Here is a 21,663-nt window from a genome sequence, read left to right on the forward strand (position 1 = left end):
TGTTGATGAGAATACTATATCAAATAGTTTTGTTTTAGATGCTGTCCATGGGTTTGGGTTTTACTCTTTTAGTCACTCTGGTGTAGTTTTCTGTGGGTATTTGGTTTGAAAAAAATTATGCCACTGCTATCTTCACAGAATCCCCAAGCTTAATGTTCTTATTATTTCTACACGCCATCTCTAGATCCTCAGACGGATTCTAAACTACCTGAAGGACTGACAGGATCCCACACAGACTGGCTAACATTAAATGTTGGAGGGCGGTGCTTTACAACTACACGGTAGGTGTGTGTGGGTGTGAGGGTGTGTGTGTGAGAGAGAGAAAGGCTTGCATTTATTCTTTCCTTCAATTTTCCATTTTTCTTAAAAAATATTCAAATGCTGTTTAAATATACAATGTGATCTGAAACTATTTTTAGAAAGATTTCTCAAAGGAAAAAAGTAGAAAGTGGTTCACAAGTCATTCAGAGAAAGCATGAAAAGCATGAATTTAATGTTTAAGAACATGCTTTTTAGAAATCAAGTAATATACATTGAAATATAAGTAAATATTAACAATATTGAAATCTGCAGAGAATATGATGACTTATATTAAAGGGATCAGAAAAATATATAAGTTTTGAAGATCAAGAACATGATATAATAGCTAGCTACAAGGGTATGTTAGTATTTAAGTTAAAGGGAGCTAAATCAAGATTTAAGTCAAAGGAATTGCCATATTAGAAGGGATTTTGATAAATGGCAACTTATTGCACGTTTTTGTTTCCCAGCATTATTCCTACCAGGTTATAGCATGCATCTTTTTGAGAGAGCAGCTGAGATCGAGTATACTCTTGACTTAAATATGTTTCTTTATAAAGACAAATGGAGAAATCAATTTTTTTCCCTGAATTCTTAGGAGCACTTTAGTGAATAAAGAACCTGACAGTATGCTGGCCCACATGTTTAAAGATAAAGGTGAGTGTAGCACATTGTTTTCATATTTTGTATGAGCTCTTTGTATCTGGTTTAACTCTTAATTCCTGTCCCTTCTTTACTTTTAAATGACATCAAGAATTTTTACAACAGTTAAACTTATAGCAATATATTATACAACTTTTATTCCATAAATTTCTAACTTTGTTTTTGTTTATGGGGGACTTTTTTCATTTTAATGGCAACACAGATGTATGGGGAAATAAGCGAGACCATAGAGGAGCTTACTTAATTGACCGAAGTCCTGAGTACTTTGAACCCATTTTGAACTATTTGCGTCATGGGCAGCTCATTGTAAATGATGGCGTTAATTTATTGGGTGAGTTTTCAATGAATTTCTCAAGTTTGTTTATGTTTAGGATTTTTAGTTTGTTTTCAAGTTACCTAGTAAACATAGTATATTTTATTAAAATAAAAGTATATTTTTCCATTTTTTAAACTGAATATATAGATATATACAAATATATGTAGTACAGGCAGGTAGTCTTTCAGGTAGATAGTTTTACATATATGGATCTATAGCTAACCCATAAATTTCAATTTTAGACTCTAAATAGATTTAAATTCTATCACATAGGACTTTAAACAATTTTGTCTTTTTAAAAAATACAATTGTGACTGCAATTTGGCTTCAAATTATTATTTTACCATTATATTGATTAGTGTAGTAGCCCAGAGGGAAAACCAAGCTTTGGAATCATAAGACTAGCTTAGTCTCAACTCTACAACTTCCTAGAGTAACTTGGAGAAAGTCACTCCATCTCTCTGAGCTTTTATACTTGAAAGAGGAGTGTTAAAAATACTCTCCTATACCTATTTCACAAGATTTTGGGGAAGGTTCATGGAGAGGATGTAAATGAAAGCCCTTAAAGAGCCTATCAAAAGCTTATGAAACAAACATAAAAAAATAAATTAAATAAATTAAAAATTTAAAAATTTAAAAAAGAAACAACAAAAGTTTATAGGCCTTCAAATGAATTGGGCCCCATGTTAGTACTTAAAAAGTGGTAGGGATTGGGCTATATTGAATGCACATGCCTACTCAGCTTCAGTAAATTGTTGCTATGTGGAATGTGAACTTAGTGTGCCAGTATTTTAAGTAAAGCTTTTTTAAAAAAGATGGAAATCTAAAATACTATGTGTAATTTTCTGATTTTGTAAACACTACATGCTAGAGCTGCAAATTTACAATTTCTGTAATAAAATACAAAATACTCAATGACTTTTAAGGTTGGTATATTAAAATTTATATTCCTTTAAAGTTTACCCATTGCAAAAATAATTGACATTATCCTTTCAGATAGCTTCGTTACTCTTTGTAACTGAATTCTTATTGCTTTTTAAAAAAATACTTTCTACCTGAACTGTTCCTTAAACCCTGTATTACCTAAGTTTTTATTTCATTCTTTTGGCAGAAATTATTAATTAAAAAAAAAACAGTGACCCACTCTTATAGAAATCCTTTTCTTTTCAGTTCTGTATTATTCTGCAACTTTTTTCACTTTACTGGCCCCCTTCTACTCCTATGTTTTTTTTGTTTGTTTGTTTTTTGTTTTTTGAGGTACCAGGAGCCTCGTTTGTGGGAAGCCAGTACTCAACCACTGAGCCACATCTGCTTCCTTGAGTTGTTGTTTTTTTTTTTTTTCATTTGTTTTGCTTGATTGTTTTTGTTTTTTTTCAGGAGGCACCAGGAACTGAACCCAGGACCTCCATGTGGGAGGTGGACACTCAACCACTTGAGCCACATCTGCTCCCTCCTGAATACATTTTAAACCTCAGCTTTATATGTCCTGTAACCGCTTAAGAGTTAACCTGGGGAATACCTTCTTTTGCTCTTTCATTCCTTCCATTTTAATTTTCCTTATATCATTGCTAGCCCTATATATCCTCCCTGCCTAGAAAATAACATGCTTTTTCAGACTTCTGCAATCTAGACTATTATCAAGTCTTGCTTATTTTTCCTTTCGTGTTTCTCCAGCCATTTTTCTCACTTATTTGACTGTTCAGAAAGCAGGGCTTTCTACTGGATTCATTTCATAAAGTGTTGTTTTAATTAGTATAATTTCCATCCAAACTCTTTACATTGTCTATGAGTTGCCCCAAGTAATATATGTGCTTTAAATAATCTACAGTAATTTATTTTTTTCCCAATTTACTTAGTCTTCTTTCTTGCTCTCCCTAATTTGTGCTTTCATCAGTGAATTTTTTTACTTAACCATATTCCTGTTGTTCCCTGCCTTTTTTTTTTTAAAGATTTTATTTATTTATTTCTCCTGTCCCCCCCGCCCAGTTGTCTCTTCTCTGCGTCTATTTGCTACATGTTTTTCTTTGTCCACTTCTGTTGTTGTAAGCTGCACGGGAATCTGTTTCTTTTTGTTGCATCATCTTGTGTCAGCTCTCCATGTGTGCAGCGCCATTCCTGGGCAGGCTGCACTTTCTTTCACGCTGGCAGCTCTCCTTACGGGGCGCACCCCTTGCGCGTGGGGCTCCCCCTACGCGGGGGACACCCCTGCGTGGCACGGCACTCCTTGTGCGCATCAGTACTGCGCATGGGCCAGCTCCACATGGGTCAGGGAGGCCCAGGGTTTGAACCGCAGACCTCCCATGTGGTAGACGGATGCCCTAACCACTGGGCCAAGTCTGCTTCCCATTCCCTGCCTTTAATGATCTCATTTTGCACTGAACCATGTCTTCCCTTCTTTCACTGGTCTTCAAAACCCTCTTCCTTGACTTCAGTCACCTTTTCCCTACCTTCCAGCTAAATCCCATCAATCCATTTATTATATTAACCTGAGTACTTTTCTTCTATTTCAATATGTATTCCCTGCAGCTGACATAAATTTTCTGACCCCCAGTTGGATATAGTAAAAGGAGAATGAACTTCATTCAGAAAACATAACATTTAATAATAATCATAGTGATCATTGAGAATTTACCAAGTGCCCGTAATTATGTATTATTTCTTTTAATACTTCTAAAAACTTTCCACAAAAGGGAACTTTGGTTGAGGGAGAGAGATTAAGTAATTTCTCTTAGAACAAAATAGGTAGTGAGTGGCAGAACTGGGATTCAAATTTAGGTTTAACTGGTGCCAGTAGAAGATATGCTAAATATTACTTTCTTTCCTCCATGGATGTCTTTTTCATTTATAAGGCTTTTCTGGAAGTTTTTAAAGTTCAGTTGTGAACCTAGAATTAGTAGAAATTCTTTCCACAATTGCTGAGGGGTCCAGCTTTGCTCAGATGACTTGGCAAACAGCAAGGCCCGTAAGAACCCCTTTATGGTAGGTTTACCATCAGGGACAGATATTGAAGAATGTCTGTTCTTCACGAGGGATGCAGAGATTTAGCCACTCTAATATGGCCAGGAAAGCCTTATGCCAAGTGGTTACCTGAATGATATGCTATAAATTAGGTGACCTTTGTTTGGCAATTAGAATACTGGAAGTGGAATTTGGGTATCGCCTGAAAAGATAATATTATTCTTTCCAAAAACCTGCTTGTAGTTTTCTATATCTAATTATATTTCTGATTCATTATTTCCCTTTATGTTTGTTACCCTTATTAGCTTGGGACCCTTTTTGTTTTCTTTATAATTCTTGAATCCTTTGTAGTTTTTTTTTACCAAGTATATTCAACTAACACCTGCCGTCTGTATATAAAAGATAATAGATGGATAAACAAATTGTACTATATATATCCAGGGGAATATTATTCATTATTCTTGAAAAGGAATGAAGCCTGGATACATGCAACACCATGAATGAACCTTATAGACAGCATTTTGAGTAAATAAAAAAGCAGTAAAAGGACATATAGAGTATAAACTCACTGATTTGAAATTGTTAGTATAACCAAATTCATAAAGTCAGAATCTAGGATATAGGTTACCAGGGGATGGGGTGGAAATATAGAACAGGAAGTTAAGACTTTTATTGTACGGTGTTCCTATTTGGAATGATAGAAATGTTTTGTGAAAGACTGGGACGATGGTAGCACAAAATAGTGAACATTATTAACAGCACTGAATTACGTATCTGAATGTGGTTAAAAAGGAAATGTTAGATTACATATATGGTAACAATAAAATTTTTAAAAACTAAAAAAAAAAGATAATAGATCCTGAATTTATTCCCACATACTCTGATGAAGCTCTGTTATTAACAGATATGAGGAAGTAAGCATACTGAGTCACAAAGACTTGAGATTGTTTTTTTTAACTATATTAAGAAAATAAATGATAAAATCTCTTATCATTTAGAAATATTTTTTAAATTATTTATTTAAAATATTTAATTTTTAATTTTTTAAATAATTAAATTTTTTAATAATTAATTTAATTATTTATTTAAATTATTTATTTAAAATATTTAAACTATAAGAAAGGCTTTAGACTTATACTTTTGTCTTTATTGTGTAGCTGACTTACTTTTATTCATTTCTATAATTTTCTGATTCTGTAAGTAAGAGATGTTTGTGACAAACCTGCTCAGTTCTGCTCCATTAAAGAGTCAATGAAATGTTAGGATTAGATAAACTAATCATTTTTATTGGATTCACAATCAAATCACTAAAGCAATTATTCTGCATCCTATGATATTAGGATTTTTTGCTGATGGCCCATTTAAAGTAATTGCCAGAAATAATTTTGATATATGAACAATTTTCTTTCTAATTCATTAGTTTTCTGTTTTTTCTTTTGCAGAATGTAGACTCTTTAGAAAACCTTCTTTGTTTTACATATTTTTTAATATTCTGTATTTATGTCCCAAACATGAATATGGAATTCAACAGGTATTCAATTTATATAAATTGTGAGGATTTATCATAAAGAATTCCATAAACATTAAAATGAATAGGTTTCTGTAAAAGTTAAACCATATTTTTTCTGATAGGTGTGTTAGAAGAAGCCAGATTTTTTGGTATTGACTCATTGATTGAACATCTTGAAGTGGCAATAAAGGTAAAGCTCATTTTACATTAGTAGATTTTGCATTTATTGTAGTTATCACCCAAAATGCCCCACTAATTTCTTAATACCTTTTTCCAGAATTCCCAACCACCAGAGGATCATTCACCAATATCCCGAAAGGAATTTGTCCGATTTTTGCTAGCCACTCCAACTAAGTCAGAATTGCGTTGTCAGGTAATTAAATCAGACTTTTACATGAGTAATTTGTTTTTGTGAATGATGTTTTACATTCTTTGAGGCTTTTTTTTTTTACCTGATTTTCCTTTATCATGCAAGACATAATTTAATTATGAGTCAAACCATAATGTTCTCTTTTTAATAAAACTGTTTTGAATTAGAAAATTAATAAAGTAATTTAAATATGTTTGGTTTTAACTAAAATAACATTTATCAACAGGTACGTGATTAACAGAGATCATTCTTTAGAAACTTCTGCATTTCAATGAGGTATAGCCAGGCTGGCTTCTACCATATGAATAGAGTTTCAGTATTTGGAATTCATTAAAGATACCTATTTTATATACCTAAATTCCATTTGATCATGTTTGTAACAATCTCCAAATGATTGAACTTGAATTGCTTTTTTAAAACTTGGTGATTAGCAATAGTGTTTAAGTTTAATACACAGATTGCTTAAGTAATTTGAACATTTGTGTTTTTTAATTTTAGGGTTTAAACTTCAGTGGTGCTGATCTTTCTCGTTTGGACCTTCGATACATTAACTTCAAAATGGCCAATTTAAGCCGCTGCAATCTTGCACATGCTAATCTCTGCTGTGCAAATCTTGAACGAGCTGATCTCTCTGGATCAGTGCTTGATGTAAGCATCATTTCTGGTTTAAAGAAAAAGCTACATTTTTAGTCTATTTGGAAGAATATAAAAGAGCAGGATACATCTGTCTCTGACTATTTACTTGAAAACAGATAATTTACTAAATTGATGACAGAACTAAAGACTGAAAATGAAATGAGTTATTTTTGTTGTTAAACATAGCTGTGGAAGGCTTAGCAACTAATAAAAAATTAGATGATCTCCTCAATATAGTATACTCTATCAGGACTTCACTAAAGCTAAAAAGAAGCTTTGAAATCTCCTATTCAGCCTCATTTCTAGAATAGGAAAAGGTTATTGCTCTACAACAGGGGTTCTTTTTTTTTTTTAAGATTTACTATATTTTATTTACTTCTTCTCCCCCCCCCCCCTTATCTATTCTCTGTGTCCATTCACAGTGTGTTCCTCTGTGTCCTCTCACAATCTCAGCGGCACCGGGAATCTGTGTTTCTTTTTGTTGCGTCATCTTGCTGTGTCAGTTCTTCGTGTGTGCGGTGCCACTCCTGGGCAGGCTGCGCTTTTTCGCATGGGGCATCTCAATGCTGGGTACACTCTTTGCACGTGGGGCTCCCCTACACAGTGGACACCCCTACGTGGCACAGCACTCCTTGCGTGCGGCAGTGCCGCAAGGGTTTGAACCCTGGACCTCCCATATGGTACATGGACACTCTTATCAGTTGAGCCATGTCCGCTTCCCAAGAGCAGGAGTTTCCTAATCTTTTTGTTCCATGGACCCCTTACTAAGTCCACACTATACTGTGCATTATTTAATAAATATATCATACCCACACCAACATATTCCCACAAGAATAATGTGGTTTTTTTGCATTTCAATTCAAGCTCACAGACCCCTTGTTAAGAACCTCTACTCTGGAGGTATTTGGCAGATAGATTTTGAAATAAATACGGTATACATCAATCTGTGTTAGTTAACATCTTGAAGACTCTCTCTCCCTCTCTCTCAAGATATGTATACGTTTGCACATATATATGTGTATATATATATATGCATGTGTGTATATGGATTGTACACATTTATGTAAAAATTACCTGTGTTAATTTGAGGTTAGAGGACATGTGCAGAACCAACAGTGAAATCTACTAACTGCTAACTTTAATTTCTTTAATACTGAAGTCCATGTCTGTATACCTTTTGACTTAATTGCACTAATACAGCATCTTGCTTTTGATAAGTATTAATTTATATTTGTTGAATTATCATAATTTTTGTTTTATTCCTTCGTTGCAGCCTATATTTCCATGAAACTAGTAACAAAATCTGCCAATATACATTTCAGTTAGTTTCACTCACTTGTTCCTTCTTACAATGAAGGTTCAAATCAGTAGCAAAATAATCAAAAGACTAGCAACATAAGGGAAAATTTAAATAATAATAAAAGGTTGTGAGGCAGCTTGGCTGGTTTTTGTAAAAAACAAAAAATGATGAAATAGACAACTGGAGCAGTCAGTACAACTAGTTTTGAGTTCTATTTAATTATAGTATTATTGTGAACCTGAGCCACAATTTTCTTATGTAAAATAGGACTCATAATATTTGATCTTCCCATATCTTATAATTCATGCAAAGACCCCAAAATATATACAGGTAAAAATACTTGATAAAAGTGCTTAAGCATTGTAAGGTTAATAATAAATTGGCTGAGGTTGAAGAGCTATTGCCCAGAGTGGATAGGCTGTGAGAGTCAAAAACTAATTTCTAGGCAAGTGGATTTGGCTCAACTGATAGAGCATCTGCCCATCATATGGGAAGTCCAGGGTTCAAACCCAGGCCTCCTGACTCATGTGGTGAGCTGGCCCATGCACAGTGCTGATGTGCATACAAGGAGTGCCAAGGGAATGTCCCTCACGTAGGGGAGCCCCACATGAAAGGAGTGTGCCCTGCAAGGAGAGCCACCCTGTGCAAGAAAAAGCGCAGCCTGCCCAGGAGTGGCACTGCACACACGGAGAGCTGACTCAGAAGGATGATGCAACAGAAAAGAAACACAGATTCCTGGTGCCACTGACAAGAATGTAAGCAGACACAGAAGAAGAACATGCAGCAAAAGGACAGAGAGAACAGACAATGGGGCGTGGGGTGGGGAGAGGAAATAAAAAATCTTTGAAAAAAAAAACAAAACTAATTCTAATTCTCCTTAGCAAATAGCTACTGATTGAAAGCAGTGCCTATAAAATAAGTTGCTTGCAAACACTCTCCCATGAACGACACAACTAATGGTTATTGTTGAACACCTCATCCAATTTATACTTTGCTGCTTTCTCTTATGGTCTGTGAATTTTTTTTCCATAGGAACCATCCTGTTCTGCTCTAAACCAAGGTGATCTATCAGTTGCTGTCACTGTTAAGCAGTCCTTGTCTGTAGCACACTATTCTGACAACATGCTTTAAAGTGTTACTTGTACATGCTCTGCCTGCCATTATTGATATCAGCTCACTGCTTAGAAGCTGACATAATCAGCTGTTCCCTATCTATTGCATATTTCTAGTCTCAGACTTATCGAATGGCTCTAAGGGATCTTGACGATGATCCCTTGACAGAATGACCCTGTTGTTTTATAGATTGAGAAACTGAGTCCTGGAGACTTGCTCAAGGCCAAATGGCTAGTTTATATCAGAGCAGGAACTAGAATCTAAAGCATGTGTTTTCTTTACCTTGTTTCTTTTTTTAATGACTTTTTCATTTGGAAAATGTCAAACATATACCAAATTAGAATAGTATAGTGAATCCCTCCTGTATCTGTCACTCACCTTCAACAAATATCAGCATATAACCAATTTTGTTTCATACGTACAGGCATAGCTGGAAGATACTCTTCTGTTAAGGGACAGGGCATAGATGGGAATGTGCACATGTTTGTCAAGTACTGTTCTTTGAAGTTGTACCTTTTACTACAGTTGACTACAGGGTGAATAAAATTGTACCTATAAAATAAGAAACAAGGATTTTTCTTGATATTTATGGTTATAACATAACTTGATTAACCATCGGATTTTAGATTACTTCACTGATCTTCTGATTATAACAATATCATTCATATATTGTCTTACAGTTTTTAAAACATTTTCACATTTACTTTGATCATCACTACTTATGCAGAAGGTCCAATATTAAGGTCAAATTTATAAATAATCTTGGCTTTTCTAGTAGTTAAAGTTCAGATCTGATGATGGCATTGAACCTTTGAGTTGCATTAACAATTTGAAATGCTTACATATATTTACTACCTTACTACTCTGCTCTGTATAAAGATCATTTTTGCACTGTGATTTGGGTGCTCAAGGTTGACAATGTTGTAAGCAATGGTTGGTGTAGCAACCTGTTACTGTTTTATAGCTAGATGATGCCTTTAATTGCTGGCATTACTATTCTGACGTCTAAAGATGAAGCTGATAGCAACTTAGAACACCAAGAATTTCATTTATTGATTTATACGTTAATAAGAACAGAAAATCGACATTTGGAACAAATTTATGCTTTCTTTACCCATAGAATTTGACTGCCCATATTGTCACACCCAGGGCTATTTGTAAAAATCAAAATAGGAATGTCATACTTCTGATGCCCCCAGCTTCATTATCTGAACCCTTATGTTTCATATGAAGTGGGCATGCTGTCATTAATTCGGTATTTGTTTCTTTTAAAATAGTTCTTTTTGAAGACTTTTCTTTAAAGAGGTTCTTAGTTCTGATTGGGTTCAATTGGAACGGAAAAACTGTGAATGTATGGAATTGAGCTTTTTTTCTCTCTTCTATTTTTTCCTTTTCCTGGAACCAGGTTTTTCTTTTCCAAGCAAAATTATGAACCTTGAAACCTGGGCTTTTTTCTTTTCCAGTGTGCAAATCTCCAGGGAGTCAAGATGCTATGTTCTAATGCAGAAGGGGCATCCTTGAAACTGTGTAATTTTGAAGATCCTTCTGGTCTTAAAGCTAATTTGGAAGGTAAGATAGTATCTACAATTAAGCTGTTTATGTGAAAAATATACCATAAAGTAAGAAGCCTATCAAAATAACTGTTAAGGGTAAAACAGGGTAACTGAAGGGGATAGATTTCTTCTGTCATTATATTTGGAGGAATTACATAGGAATAAGATGCCTCTCTTTGGTCTCAGGCATATGCTAATTGAAATTGAGAATTCAGAGGAAATCTAACCTCTAATATATAAGGAGGCTTTAGTTGGAAAATTAAATATCAATATCTTAAGCTTTAAAATAGAACAAAATATTCTTTTAACCAAAAGGAAAAATTTTAGTTTACAAAAATCCAGACAGTTTTTGTCATTTTTAGATTTAATGTTTTAGTTATGAATTCATTATTGCTTTGTTGTGTCCGAAATGGTCACTTTGTTTGCTTGTATATTGAGGCGACATAGTGCTTATCTCCTTTGTCATATATTTGTGGAAGCACATTGTAAAAGCTCTGATTATCATAGGACCCAATCAAATTCCTCCTCCCAAAAATATACCCTAAAACATTCTTAATTACTAGTAAGAGCAAAAATCTTTAACAATGAACTCTGTTTTTCATTTAATAAACTTTATTTTTAAAGAAGTTTTGGACTACAGAAAAATTACATCGAAAACATAGGGATAACAATGAATGCTTTATATGTAAAAATTTAGACTAGTAAATTGGTGGAAAGGTTGAGATCATAGTTCACAGATTCATTTACTAGGTTACAGGAGGCTGTCATCATTCACCTCCATTAAATCATCTTGCAGTATACTAGAACTGTTAGTATTTTTTAAGTCTAAACAACTCCCAAAATATGTTTACTTTAGGTGCTAATCTGAAGGGTGTGGATATGGAAGGAAGTCAAATGACAGGAATTAACCTAAGAGTTGCTACATTAAAAAATGCAAAGTTGAAGAACTGTAACCTTAGAGGAGCAACTCTGGCAGGAACTGATTTAGAGGTGAGTCAGCAACTTTTAAAAAGTTTTTGTTACTCTAGAATTACTGACTGTATCATACAAAATTTATTGAAATCATAAGGTAGTTGGTTAGTAATAACTGCCAGGTAACATGCCAGCACAGCTGGAGGAATGTTATTCATTCAATTGCTTGTTTAAACAAATTTGAATTGCAGGACATATTTTCATTACATAAGTTAATAGATGCCAGTTTGAGATTTTTGAAGATTCATCTGACAGTCAGAGTTGACTTTATTTCTCTCTTCTTCTTTGGGTCTTTCTCAAATAGATAGGTTTAATAGATGGTTGATTAATGTAATATATTGTGTTTTCCTTAAGTTTTAATTTCATAATTCCAAATTGGTTTTTTTTCCCTTTACAATAGGGCCAGATTTTTTTCCTCCATTAGAGAAATTTTGGGTTGACAGAATCCTGTATAAAATACAGGATTCGCATATACCACCCTATTTTTTTTTTTTTAAGATTTATTTATTTATTTGTTTATTTCTCTCCCCTTACCCCCCCACCCCGGTTGTCTGTTCTCTGTGTCTATTTGCTGCATCTTCTTCTTTGTCCGCTTCTGGTGTTGTCAGTGGTACGGGAATCTGTGTTTCTTTTTGTTGCATCATCTTGCTGTGTCAGCTCTCCTTGTGGGCTGCACTATTCTTAGCCAGGCTGCACTTTCTTTCACACTGGGCAGCTCTCCTTACGGGGCGCACTCCTTGCGTGTGGGGCTCCCCTATGTGGGGGACACCCCTGCGTAGCATGGCACTCCTTGCACGCATCAGCACTGTGCATGGGCCAGCTCCACACGGGTCAAGGAGGTTCAGGGTTTGAACCGCAGACCTCCCATATGGTAGACGGACACCCTAACCACTGGGCCAAGTCCGCTTCCCTAGCTTCCCTACCACCCTATTATTAACACCTTTGGTGTGGAACATTTGTTAAAATTGATGAAAGGGGCACCGGCCATTCTCTCCTGGTTGTGCACCCATTCTTGCAAGATCATTAATAAAATTCTTTTCTTCTCCAAAAAAAAAATTGATGAAAGCATATTTTTTTAATAATTGTACTGTCATAGCCTATGTTTAACGTGGGGTTCATTGTATAATGCAGTTCGATGGGTTTTTTTAAAAACATTTTTATTCTATGATCATATAAACTTAACATTTCCCTTTTAAACCACATTCAGATATATATTTCAGTGCTGTTAACTATGTTCATAATGTTGTGCTGCCATCACCACCATCCATTACCAAAATATTTCCATAGTTCCAAATAGAGGTGTGGTATATTTTAAGCCTTAACTTTCTGTGCCCTATCTTTACCCCATCCCCTGGTAACCTAGTCTACATTCTCACACTATGAGTTTGCTTATTCTAATTATTTCATGTCACTGAGATCATACAGTATTTGTCCTTTTCTGTCTGGCTTATTTCTCTCTTTATGTCTTCAAGTTCATTCATGTTATTGCATGAATTAGAATGTCATTCTTTTTACAACTGAATAAGACTCTATTGTATGCATATACCACCTTTTGTTTATCCATTCATCTGTTGATGGATTCCCTGGGTTGCTTCCATCTTTTTGGCAGTTGTGAATAATACTGTTCTGAACATCAGTATGCAAATATCTGTTTGAGTCACTGCTTTCAATTCTTTTGCATATGTATCTAGTAGTGGGATTGCTGGATCATAAGGTAATTCTATACTTAACTATTTGAGAAACTGCCAAAATATCCTTCTTAGTGGCCATGCCATTTTACAGTTCCACCAGCAATAAATGAGTGTTCCTATTTCTTCATATCCTCTCTAAGCATTTGTAATTTTCTCTTTGTTCTAATGGATGTGAAATAGTATCTCATGGTTTTGATTTGCATTTCCTTGATGGCTAATGATGTTGAGCATCTTTTCATGTGCTTTCTGGCCATTTGTATATCTTCTTTGGAGAGATGTCTATTCAGGTCTTTTGCCCATCTTAAAATTGGGTTGTTTGTCTTTTAGTTTTTAAGTTGAAGGATTTCTTTATATATTGTGAGTATTACACCTTTATCAGATATGTGGTTTCCAAATATTTCCTTCTATTGTGTAGGTTGTCATTGTACTTTTGTGGTAAATTCCATTGAGACACAAAAGTTTTTTATTTTGATGAGGTACCATTTATCCACTTTTTCTTTTTTTCTTGTGCTTTGGGCATAAAGTCCAAGAAACCATTGCTTAACACAGGGTCCTGAAGATGCTTTTACACGTGCTCCTCTTAAGGGGTGTGATAGTTCTGGCTCTTATATATAAATATTTGATAATTTTGAGTTGATTTTTCTATAAAGTTTGAGGTAGAGGTTCTCCTTTTTATTGCAAATGGAGATCCAGTTTTCCCAGCACTATTTGTTGAAGAATCTGTTCTTTCTCCCATTGAGTGGTCTTTACCCACTTGTCAAAAATCAGTTGACCATAAATGTGAGGGTTGATTTCTGAGCTCTCAAGTAGATTCCGTTTGTCTGTGTGTCCTTGTGCCAAAACCATGCTGTTTTGATTACTGTGGCTTTGTAAATAAGTGTTAAGATTGGAAAATATGAGTCTTCCAACTTCATTCTTTTTCAGAATGGCTTTGGCTGTTCAGGGCCTCTTACTCTTCCATTTTAATTTGATGATTGACTTTTCTGTTTTTTCAAAGAAGGTTGTTGAGATTTTGATTGAGATGTGTTAAACCCATATTTCTCTTTGGTAGAATTGACATCTTTCCAATATTTAGTCTTCCAATCCATGATTCATAGTTAAGTCTTCTTGAAGTGTTTGGTAAAATTCCCTGTGAAGTCACCTGGTCCTGGGCTTTTCTTTGTTGGGAGGTTTTTGATTGCTGAATCAGCCTCTTTACTAGTAATTAGTTTGTTGAGATCTTCTATTTCTTGAGTCAGTGTAGGTATTTGTGTCTTTCTAAGAATTTGTGCATTTCATCATGGTTATGAAATTCACTGGTATATAATTTTCATAGTATCCTTTTATAGTCCTTTTCATTTCATTGGGGTGGGTAATAATGCTCCCTTTTCATTTCTGATTTTCATTATTTGTATCCTCTTTTTTCTTTGACATTTATCAGTGTTATTAATGTTTTCAAAGAACAAATTTTTTGTTTTGTTGATTCTATTTTTTTATTTTCTTTTTAGTTTATCTCTGCTTTATTTCCTTCTTTCTGCTCATTTTGGGTTTAGATTGCTCTTTTCTAGTTCTTCCAGTTTTGAGGTTAGGTGTGTGTTTGAGAGTCTTTTTTTTTTTAATGTAAGCATATAGAGCTATAAATTTCCATCTCAGTACTGCTTTTGCTGCATTTCATAAGTTTTAGTGTGTTCCATTTTCATTTCCATTCACCTCAAGGTTTTTTGATTTTTTTTTTTTTTTTTTTTTTGAGTACTCAGGCCAGGGTTTGAACCCAGGACCTTATATGTGGAAAGCTGGCACTCAACTGCTGAGCCACATCGGCTCCCTTGAGTTAGTTTTTTCATTTGTTTGCTTGTTTGGTTTCTTTTGTTTGTTTTTAGGAGGCACCAGGGACTGAACCCTGGGCCTCCCATGTGGGAAATAGGTGCTCAACCACTTGACCCACAGCCACTCCCTTCAAGGTATTTCTTAATTTCCCTTATGCTTTCCTCTTTAACCTACTGGTTGTTTAAGTGTATATTGTTTAATTTCCACATATTTGTGAATTTTCTATTTGGCCCTCTGTTATTGATTTCTATTGTGATCAAAGAAAATAAATTTTAAGACATCACTTAAACGTAATTAAGACTTGTTTTGTGACCTAAGTTATGAGCTATCGTGAAGAATGAACCATGTACACTTGAGAAGAGTGTGTATTCTGTTGTTGGTTGAAGTGTTCTGTATATGTTTGTTAGGTCTAGTTGGTTTAGAGTATTATTCAAGTCTTGTGTTTCCTTAGTGATCTTCTGACTAGATGTTCTATCCCTTATTGAAAGTGGGGTATTAAAGTCTTCTACTATTAATGTAGAACTGTTGATTTCTTCCTTCAAATCTGTTAGAATTTCCTTAATATCTTTGGGGACTCTGCTGTTAAGTGCATTAAGACTTAAAATTCTTACATCTTCTTGAATTGACCCCTTTATCAGTATTTAGTGAATGTCTCTGTACCTCACAACTGTTATTTACTTAAATTCTATTTTATCTGATATTAGTATGGCTACACCAACTCTCTTTTTGTTACTACGTGAATAGTATACCATTTCCCTATCTTTTCACTTTTAGCCTACCTGTATCTTTGAATTTAAGGTGGGTCTCTTACAGACAGCATATAGTTGGGCCATGCTTTTTTAATCCTTTATGCCAATCTTTTCCTTTTGACTGGAGAGTTTAAACCATTTACATTGAAAGTCACTACTGATAATGCAGGACTTTTTTCTGCCATTTTACTATTTAGGCTCTGTACGTCTTATACCTTTTTGCCCCTAAATTCTTCCATTAATGCCTATGTTTGTATTTATTTGATTTTTTTTGTTTTGGATAATTTGGATAATTTTTCCTATATTTTCCTTTTGATTACCAGGGTTCAAATCCTAAATACATAATGATCATACTTAGTTTGATACCAACTTGACTTCAGTAGTATTCACATATTTATTTCTATACTCTGCCCATTCACCTTTTTTTTAATACTTGTTACTGCTTAAATATCTTTGTAGAATACATTGTATATCCAAAACCATCAATTTATCATTACTTCTTATGCATTTGCATTTTAGCACCTGTAGGAAATAAAAACTGGAGTTACATGTCATAAAATACAACAAAATAATATTGGCATTTATAATTACCCAAATAGTTAACTTTACCAGAGGTCTTTATTTCTTTTTTTTTAGGTTTTTATTTCTTTATGCTGCTTTGAATCACTGTCTAGTGTCCTTCCCTCTTAGTCTGAAGAACTCCCTTTAACATTGCTTGTAGGGCAGGTCTAGTGGTGATGAACTCCCTCAGCTTTTGTTTATCTGGGAATGTCATCTCGCTCTCATTTTTTAAAGAAAACTCTCTGGATATAAAATTTTTGGTTGATAATTGTCTTCTTTTAGCACTTTGGATATTTCAATCCACTGTCTTCCTGACTCCATAGCTTCCAATGAGAAATCAGCGTTCAATCTAATTGAGACTCCCTTGTACATAAAAGGTTTCTTTTTCCTTGCAGTTTTCAGAACCCTCTCCATGTCCTTTGCATTTGATAGTGTGATCTGTATATGACAGGGTATGTTTTTCTTCATGTTTGTCCTGCTTGGTGTTTACTGGGCTTCTTGGATGAGCATATTCATGTCTTTTGACATTCTCTGTTATTTCTTTGAATATTCCTTCTGCCCCTTTCTCTCTTTCTTCTTCCTTCTGAGACTCCCATAATTCATATATTGGTACACTTGATGGTGTCTCAAAGGTGCCTTAGGCTGTTTTCACTTTTTATAATTCTTTTTTCGCTCCTCAGCCTGAGTCATTTCACCTTTATTGTCTTTGAGTTCACCAATTCTTTTTTCAGCCAGTTCAAATTTGCTCTTGAAACCTTCCTGGGAATTTTTCATTTCAAATATTGTGGTCTTCAACTCCAGTAGTTCTGTTTGGTTCCTTTTTTAAAGTTTCTATCACTTTATTGAGATTTTCATATTGTTCATTCATAGTTTTCCTGATACCCTTTAGTTCTTTCTCTGATTTTTCTCCATCTCCTTGGGCATTTTTAAGATAATTTGTTTAAAGGCTTTGTTTGGTATGTCCACTTTCTGGTCTTTCTCATTGGTGTTCTCTTCCTTTGGAGGGACCATGACTTTCTATGTCTTTGTTTGTATTGAACTGTTTTGTTACATACTATACATTTTAATATTTTAATCTGTTAACTCTGGGATTTATTCTCTAAGATGTCTGTTTCTTTTTCTAATAAATTTTATTGATACATATTCATAAAGTATACAATCTAAGATGTCTGTTTCTTGATTTTATAACCAGCTGGTGATAAGACAGAGACTGTCTTGAGCTTAAGCCCTCCTATTAGGAAGGTCTGCCCAGTGCAAATGCAGTGCGTGGTGTCTCCCTGTCTTTCTGGGTCTGCATCTTGTTCTGGGCTTGTGCTTGTTAGTTGTTCTGCAGTTTTCCTGTTTACAGGAGTTTGAATGCCCCCTCTATTTCCCAGGAAACAGACCTGCCTCTCCTATGTGTTTAAACCAGGCAAGCCTTTGGCCCAAACTGTCCATTTGTATAGTTTCTTTTTTTTTTTTTTAGATATATTTTGTTTATTTATTTCCCCTCCCTGCTGTTGTCTGTTCTCTGTTTCCATTTGCTGTGTTCTTCTGTGTCTGCTTGCTGGGAAACTGCATCTCTTTTTTGTTGCATCATCTTGCTGCATCAGCTCTCTGTGTGTGTGGTGCCACTTCTGGGCGGGCTGCGCTTTTTTCACGCAGGGCAGCTCTCCTTGCAGGGCTCATTCCTTGTGCGTGGGGCACTCCTATGCGGGGGCGCCCCTGCATGGCACAGCACTTCTTGCGCGCGGCAACACTGTGCATGGGCCAGCTTAGCACACAAGTCAGGAGGCCCTGGGTATCAAACCCTGGACCCTCCATATTATAGGCAGACGTTCTATCAGTTGAGCCACATCTGCTTCCCATGTATAATTTGTTAAACTCCTTTCATTGTCCCAAGCTGCTTTTGCCTAGAGGGCAAATTCTGAGAGGTGAGTTTCCCAAGTCAGTCTTTCACAGATGAAACAGAGCCAGAGACTCATCAATGGGGCGCCAACAGGTTCCAAACTGTCCTGGGGAGGGTATCAGGAAGGGTACTAAGAACTTCTTTCAGGCTCCTCCAACCTGAGCTTTCTTGACTCGCCCAGCAAATGCAGCCCTTCAATTAAATGATCCCTGTAACCCTGAGGGAGCATAGTGTCTTCAAGTTTCCTTTGGCCACCACTTTTGTTTGGGGCAAGCTGGAGCAGTGGCTGCCCACAGAGTCAGGACCCCAGCGTTCCAAAGTCGCCAATCAAAAGCCATGATCAGCAATTGGTTGTGCCCACCCTGGTCTTAGGGAAGAGGATTTTTATGTCCCTTTCTGTCACAGCAAGCCTGCTGAGGACTGGACCCTATTATGGTAGCCTCCTGGAAGAGTGGGAGATGTGTGCTAGTAACCATTGCATGGAGATAGCAGTTTACTTGAGTGTAATTTACCTGCCTTTCCCTTCCACTCTTTTCCTGGATGTTGTACAGTTTTCTATGACCTCCAGAGTTTCAAAATAGTTGTTTCAGACATTTCCTGCCTGTTTAATAGTTGTTCTGGTGGAAGGACTGAATCCTGGAACTTCCTACTCTGCCATCTTCCCATAATCTTCTCTCCGAGGTTATTTCTTGATCTACTTGAGCAATGTAATGATATCCAGGTTTGCAGTTGGGTTCAAAAGACCTTTCTGAGTTTGTATCATATTCTTTTTGAATCTCAATTTGAAATTTTAATTTTTTTGGTCATCTTTTCCATAAGAATTGTATTATACAATTGTATAATTAAATTAAGAATTGTCTTTTTGGTTTTCTGATTTAGCTAGGAGACTTGATAGCTATTGATAGGACTACATCAGCACTATCTGCAATAGTGGAATTATTCTATATCTGTGCTTTTCAGTACAGTAACCACTAGCTGCATATGGCTATGAGACACTTGAAATGTATAACTGAGAAACTGAAGTTTTTCTTTTATTTAATTTTAATTAATTTAAATTTAAATAACAGCATGTGGCTAGTGGGTATCATATTAAACACATAGCTCTACATAAGAAAATCTGCATAAATTGTATTTGTAGATAACAGTATGTCAAAATTTAGTTTGCTGTTTATTTTTTAAAAATGCTTTTACCTTCATCTCTTGATAGTTCTCAGTAGCAGAGTAGCAGCCCCTTTTTAATTTAGAGACATAAAGAGCCAGGCTAAAGCTAAAAATACAATCCCTGTTATAAGCACAGTCAATTAACTTTTTATTATTTTAAGTGTCACCTAAGATAATTTTTTCCTTGGCTTCAATTACCATGTAGTCAGTATGGTTAAGTAGCAGAAGTTCTCTTTTATCTGGCTGATTGCAAAGGCTGATTAAATTAACTATTGAGGGGCAGCTACTGACATTCTATCTTCCTAAAAGGTTATATGTGCAGTCACCCTTTTCTTTAATCGTTGTCCCAGTGAACCTCAGTGCCTTATCCAGAAACTGTCTCATCTTTCACTCTTGATCTCAATTAAAAAGCAGTTCCCAATTGTAGCAGTGGTTACACTACTCTTTACATTTATCAAGACTCACTGAATTGTACACATAAATGTGGGATTTAAAAAGGCAATTCCCCATTATAAAAATGCTTGATGATTTGTGTAATCTTTTCCAGAATAAAGAAACAGATGGAACAGTCCCTAGCTCATGTTATGAGATCAGTATTACCATAATACCAAAATCAGACAAAGACATTATGAGAAATTAACAGCCAATATCTCTTATGAACGTAGATGTGAAAATCCTCAACAAAATATTATCAAATCCAATAATGTAGAAAAAGAATTATCCACCTTACCAACTGGGGTTTATTCCAGATACGCAAGTCTGATATATAACATCTGAAAATAAATTAATGTAATCTGGCACATCAACAAGCTAAAGCAGGAAAATCACATGATCATAATAATAGATGCAGAACATATATTTGACAAAATCCAATACCCATACATGATAAAAACTGAACAAACTGGAAATAGAGGGGAACTTCCTCAAAAGAGTATCTACCAAAAAACTATAGCCAACATCATACTTAATGGTGAGACATTAGATGCTTTCCTCCAAGATCAGGAACAAGACAAGAATATCCCCATCACCATTCCTAGTCAACATTGTAGTGGGAGTCCTAGTTAATGAAATAACACAACAAGAAGAAATAGAAGGTACATTAGTCTGCCAAAGGGGTGCAGATGCAAAATATCTGAAATCTGTTGGCTTTTATAAGAAGTATTTATTTGGGGTAGAAGCATACAGTTACAAGGCCCTAAAGAGTCCAACTCAAAGTTACTTCCTCACCCAAATTCTTTTGCCACGTGTTGAAACTAGATGGTGGGTGATGTCTGTGAGGGTTCAGCCTTTTTTCTCTCCTGTTAAGGCTCCGTGGGTTCAGCTTCTTCCAATCCCAGCTATAGGCTGGCATAAGGCTCACCTTGCTTCCCAGGGCTCATTTCTTTCTGGACTCAGCTGCTCTGCTCTCTCCACAAGACCAGCTATAAACTATCAGGTGAACAGCTCGGCTTTCTCTACAGGGCTCCAGTGTCCAAAACTAAACTCCCTGTGTTCTCCTTCTCCATGCATTTACTTCTGTGTGAGAGTCTGTTTTATTTCTACTAAGGGGTTAGGGACTGAACCCTGCATGCCCTAATGACATGGTCAGATAAACGCCCTTACCTTGATTTAATAAAATAAAAGGGAAACCTCTGAATCTAATACAATCTAATACACCCAGAAGAAAAGACCAGTTTACAAACATAACCTAATATCCATTTTTAGAATTCATAAACAATATCAAACTGCTATGGAAGGTATACAGATTGGGAAAAAAGAAATAAAACTATCTTTGTTAGCAGACAATATGATTGACTATGTAGAAAAATCCTAAAGCATCAAGAAAAGCCACCTGGAATTTATAAGTAATTATAACATGGTTGTGGACTACAAGGCTAGTGTGCAAAAGTCAGTAGTTGTCCTGACAATGAACAAATGAAATTTGAAGTTAAAAACACCATTTATAGTAGCACCAAAAAATGAAATAGGTATACATCTAATGAAATATGTATAAGATTTATAGGAGAAAAACTACAAAACTAATGAACTGAATCAAAGAAAATTAAATAAATGGAGAGATATTCCATGTTCATCGATAGAAGACTCAGTATTATTAAGATGTCAGTTCTTCCCAACT

General features: G+C 35.3%; 1 protein-coding gene across 2 annotated transcripts in view; it reads left to right on the forward strand.

Moving 5' to 3' along the window:
- Positions 1-21,663, forward strand: part of KCTD9 (potassium channel tetramerization domain containing 9) — a 56,046-nt gene that overhangs the window by 26,247 nt on the left and 8,136 nt on the right. For both annotated transcript variants that reach the window (XM_004454246.4, XM_058287835.1), the window contains exons 4-11: positions 185-281; positions 899-957; positions 1,166-1,294; positions 5,870-5,937; positions 6,025-6,120; positions 6,616-6,765; positions 10,630-10,735; positions 11,576-11,709. In XM_004454246.4, the coding sequence (XP_004454303.2) occupies positions 185-281; positions 899-957; positions 1,166-1,294; positions 5,870-5,937; positions 6,025-6,120; positions 6,616-6,765; positions 10,630-10,735; positions 11,576-11,709 (839 nt within the window). The remainder of the gene's footprint in view (positions 1-184; positions 282-898; positions 958-1,165; positions 1,295-5,869; positions 5,938-6,024; positions 6,121-6,615; positions 6,766-10,629; positions 10,736-11,575; positions 11,710-21,663) is intronic.

The sequence above is a fragment of the Dasypus novemcinctus genome, chromosome 25 (genome assembly GCF_030445035.2).
Source record: "Dasypus novemcinctus isolate mDasNov1 chromosome 25, mDasNov1.1.hap2, whole genome shotgun sequence".
Lineage (NCBI taxonomy): Eukaryota > Metazoa > Chordata > Mammalia > Cingulata > Dasypodidae > Dasypus > Dasypus novemcinctus.